Here is a 5035-nt window from a genome sequence, read left to right as displayed (position 1 = left end):
CGGCGGTGGTGGCGGCGGCGGTGGCAGCGGCGGTGGCGGCGGGGTGGCGTGGGTGGCGTCCGCCACTTGCACCCCCACCGGCCTAAGCTCATTTCCACTTATGCTACACGCTCCCTTTGTCCGAGACTTGCTCATCATTTATGCTCGTATAGCCTTTATAGTTCTGTGTACCTTGCGTGTGGGATTTTTTTTTTTTTTTTTTTTTTTTTTTTAATAAAAAGGAGAGCAGAAGCCTAGCGTTGGGGATCTTACCCGAGGGCGCGGCGGTGGTTCCTCAGTTGGGGGGGTTTCGGAATAGGAGGGGAACCCAGCTTGAGCCCTCCATCCCGATCCGGTTCCTGGTAAAACATAACGAGGCGCTTAACCCCATCGTTGCTCCCGAGTGGTGGTTCGAGGTTGCCATGGAAACGAATAGAATCATCTGGACTCATCGGGACAGAAGATAGAAATACTGAAGAATGATATATCGTGTTTTTTAACGTCATCATGATCATTGTTTAAACATAATTTTTGTCTTCATATTATCGTTGAAATATTTATATATTTTCCCTCCCTCGTCTTCCTTTCGTGTACAGGTGATCGCTCTGAACATTTGCCCGGATCTGGGCGAGCGTGTGATGTTATCCGGGGCGCGAGGCTTGATAGAGGAAATGTTCCCCGAGGTCAGCCAGGCCATGCTCGACGCCCGGTCATCCCTCGCATGGAACCATGACCCGAAGTTCATCATCAGGTTAGTAATGAAATTGTCGAAATTTTCATTTTTCAAATTTTCAAATTTTCGAATTTCTTATTTTTCGAATTTTCAGTTTCTCAAAATCTCAAAATTTCACAGCATCAAAATAAGAAAATATATATTGTCTTGCTTTCAAAACTATTTTTTTTTTCAAAATACAAAAAAAAAGAAGTAAAAAATCTAAAGATTAATCCAATCGTAGAGTTCTTCATATGAACCCTTCTAGCGAGGTTCTATAGATCGCTTTGTTCCCTTCCCACTCTCCTACTTGTAACCCGAGTTCGGCTTTCCCTCCCACAGGTTCCCTCTAAACGGCTACTGCAAACTCAACTCGATGCAGGCAATCCAGCGCCTCCTTAACTCAAGCTTCACGGTCGTGGCGAGCAACGGCGGCGGCGTCGAGGGCCAGCAGTTCTCAGAGTACCTCTTTTGTCGGAAGGCCGTACCCCTGTGATGATCCTTGGCCTCACCCTTCAAGTCCGAGATCTTAGCTGGGAGTATCGCCGCCGCCGTCGCCGGACCCGGGTCCACATCCACAGGAGCTGCAGCAGCCGGGGGCGTCGCCTTCAGACGCCCCTCTGCTTTTGCTTCTACTTCTTCTTCTTCTTCTTCGTCCGCCTCCACCTCCTCCTCCTCCTCGTCACTGTCGTCTGTGTCGTCATCGTCCTCGTTGTATGCGTCGCCTTCGACTTCTTCGTCTTCATCGTCGTCTCACCGTAGCCGTGCCCTCCTCGCACCTCTGCGTCCTTCTTCAAGGAGACTGTTGGCCAGATGAAGATGAGGAGAGACGCGAGATGCCCTCATGGACAGCTCTCCTTTCCGAACGATGCAGTAACAGCTCCTCATGTGTATGCGTGCGTGCGTGTGTGCCTGTGTGTGTTTGTGTGCGTCATCGGGTGTGCATGTGTTCTATGTATGTGCGGGCTTCCTTGTACGCAAAATATTTTCCCTCTAGATCCAGAAGCTACACCTGTGGACGTCATCCTCTGGCAAGCCGCTGCGGAAGCCCGGAATCTGCAGGAGTCGACGGTCGGCCGCTCCCAGGCTGGTTGTCGAGACACCTCCCCCAAGGGCTAAGAAGAACCCAACCCTCTCCCCTTCTCGGACGCGACGCTCCCCACCCACTCCGACTGCTCCTTCCTACTGCCAGCCACAAGCCCAGTCAGTATCGGTAACGCTTTTAGCATCAGGACTAATTTGTTGTAGTCTGGCGTGGATTCTTCAGTGCCATCATCAGTCCAAGTCGAGTCTACGCGGTGGTGGTAGTGGGGGGAGGAGGGGCACATGTGCCAGGTAGGTGCGGGAGGGGGGTCCCCGCCCCCCTGACCCGAAAGCGGGGCCAGAAGCCCCCCTTCCCGCAACCTCAGCCCCTTCCCCTTCCCCTTCCAGTCGCAAGCAAGTCAACCCTGTATTTTTGTCTTAATTTGCTATTGCATATTTTTATTTTGACTATCATGAGTACTATTCTTAGCTAGATGATAATGATTGTGCCATACCGAGTGTGCGAGTCGCAAGGCTGCGGGACTGCTAAAGCCCTTGGGGAGGTCTCCGCGGGAGAGGGAGGGAAGGCTGCCGCCGCTTCCGCGGGGGACTGGAGGAGGAGGGGAGTCGCTGCGGCTCCCGTGGGAGCGCGGCAAGCCGTGCAGGTCTCATCCGACGGGAACTACACCGGACCTTCCCCATTCAAGGGAAAATTTATTTTCTAGATTCAAACATTTTATATAAATATATATATACATAAATATAAATATATATATGACTATATGTGCGTATGGTGGTTCAAAGCACCCCTGTCCAACGGCTTTATCTTCCCGGCAGCACTGAAGGACGGTAAGAGTATAGTTCGCCCGGCGACTTTAGGCGGTAGGATGAACGACGTGCACCCGAAGAAAAAACGGGGAAAAGAAACCAAGAGACATCATACGTCGCTTGCCCGTCCACCTACAGTCGCTGGACGAACCATACTAATTTGATTTCTTACAATTTTTATACTTTTTATGAGTACATAGTAGTGATTTAATAGACATTGTGAGCGCATGGCCTGGCTAGCCAGAGCGCAGAATTGTAGGTCCTTAATAAACGTGTATCGGTAAGGTTAGGTCCCTGTAAAAAAAAAACACCCTCTACCCCCCTCCTTCCCTCCCTCCCTCCCTCCCTCCTTCCCTTTCTGCACCCCTCCCCTCCACCCCTCCCCCACCGTCCCTCCCTTTCTTGTGGATTCAGAAGAAACCTGAAGGAGTTTAGGGAGGTGGGGGGAGAAACCTTTTTTTCCTGGTCCACCTTCTAGAAAGGTCCGGATGTCGTAGTCCAAGAAACCCCAATGACCCTATCCACCCATTCTTTTCCACGTTATGTACAGTATATAGCCAAGAAATCGCGCGTAGCCAAGAACGGAAGTAAACCCAGGTCCGTTGTTGCCTTCCTCAGCCAAATAATTGCAATAATCACCGGTCGCTAACGGCTTCATCCTCATCGGCATATCACAAAATAAAACTCGTTTTCACTTCGTTGAAGATTGATTGCAGTGCCACGTGAAAGAGAACAAATATTGCGAGTACCTGCAGACTCTCTGGCACTAAGAGATTAAACTTGTAGTGTCTGTTGTATCTGGTACTGGCGCCTCAGACAGGTTCAGTTGCCGTCAGTATGACATCCAGTGTTCCTCCTGTAGGCAAGAGAAGACCCACAAATACATCTGACAAAGAGACCTGACGACTGCTTTACACCAAGTGAACAAATGTCAACACCGAGCAGTATACATGTGGCAGAATTGCCTGTTAGTCTTATGCACTGTCCACGCTTGACCCCCAGCTCACGAGAGAGATCAGAAGTTGTGATACTTAGTCACGACAAAGATGAGGAGGAGGAGGAGGAGGAGAAGGAAGAGGAGGAAAAACCAAAGGCTCAGAGCCGACAACTTCTCACTAGTAAAGAGACCTCCTCCGACAACAACCATCTGTATGTGTGTTGTCTTCAACATCCAAGACTTCCCCTCATGCACAAGTCCCCTCCAGCTGGTATACCGGATGCTTGGTCATGGTAATGGCCTGCTTGATAGCACTTTGGACGACCGGCGATAAGATTCCCGGGGAGAAGAGGGAAAGAAAAGAGCCGGTGTTGTCGCCGGGACGCGGAAGTATTATCCGGTATTCTGAGTAATATGATGCTATCGGAAGACGACCAGTAATGCAAAAACCAGTGCGGACCAGTACTCCCGGTACAAGAACACAGAAAGGCACCGCCGGCATGATAGTGTGAACTCAAGCTACACGACCGGCATGGGAAGGCAGTAACTGGAGCGGATTATTTTCCTTCTTGCGTCTTATACCGCGACAAGAAACGAGCGTCTTAAACGGTCATCCAAACCGAAACCAACCGACCGACCGACCGACCTGGGGCCGATAAGTTACTCCGCTTAATCTCTTAGTACTGTGACGCACTTTACAGTCTTTGTTATAACTAGCGCCTGGCGGTTCTATTTAGTCGTGAGGCAGCCCATTAGCCTGACCAGAATCCCTGACGAAGATCCTATCCGAAGTCGAGAGGTCTTCCCCTAACCATGGAAGTCAAACGTCTTGGGGCTCGGGATAACAACGGCTTTAAGGTGCGCCGTGACAGGGTAAGGGTTTAGGCTTTTGTAAATAGTTGATAAGATGAAGAAGAAGTGAACCTGTGTAATTTTGAATCGTTATGGTGCCATACGCTAGGTATGCTAACATTGATTCGTGGTTGAACAAAAACATTGCTCTGTGTGTTGCCATTTTTTCCCCTTCTAAATAAGGGTTTGAAATAAATGTATGTACTGCAGTTATATTAATGGAAGCAGAGTAATTCGATATGTCTTTCACGTACTTTTTTTTTGGGGGGGGGGGTTAAAACTGTTGAAAAAAATGGTGTTATGCAAGCTGATGTCCTTGTTCAATCAAGATGCAGCGCAAGACAAGAGTCTTGCTTTCTGTGATACATGGTTTTGCGTTTTAGATTTGTTTCTTCCTTCCCTCCCTCCCTCCCTCCCTACCTCCCTCCCCACCCTTCCCCTTTCCTTCTCCCTCCCCTCCCCTTGCCCCCCCCCCTCCACCCCCCCTCTTCACCCTCCCCTTTGGTACTGTAGATGCGGTGACCGTTGGTAATACAGTTTTTAACATAATGTAGACTAACATTTATTTCCAGCGCCATTTTTATGCTTTCTGTTACTGTAACCCATTGATTTGTTTACATTTTTTTTTTATCCCGGGAGATACTGCGACTTGTCTTGTGTTGCAACTGACAGAAAAAAATACTGCAACTTGTCTTGTGTTGCAA

At 49.3% G+C, this 5035-nt stretch overlaps 1 protein-coding gene across 1 annotated transcript in view; it reads left to right on the top strand.

Annotated features, from left to right (window-relative positions):
• Positions 1 to 4569, top strand: part of twz (BTB/POZ domain-containing protein twz) — a 425221-nt gene extending 420652 nt beyond the window's left edge. The window contains exons 8-9 of the mRNA XM_076212157.1: positions 576 to 730; positions 1034 to 4569. Of these exons, the coding sequence (XP_076068272.1) occupies positions 576 to 730; positions 1034 to 1187 (309 nt within the window). The 3' untranslated portion in view covers positions 1188 to 4569. The remainder of the gene's footprint in view (positions 1 to 575; positions 731 to 1033) is intronic.
• The last annotated feature ends 466 nt before the right edge of the window (positions 4570 to 5035 follow it).

This window comes from Oratosquilla oratoria, chromosome 29 (assembly GCF_046742065.1).
Source record: "Oratosquilla oratoria isolate Oo_2021 chromosome 29, ASM4674206v1, whole genome shotgun sequence".
NCBI lineage: Eukaryota > Metazoa > Arthropoda > Malacostraca > Stomatopoda > Squillidae > Oratosquilla > Oratosquilla oratoria.
Note: the sequence above shows the minus strand (reverse complement) of the source record. Positions and strands in the feature narration are given on the sequence as shown.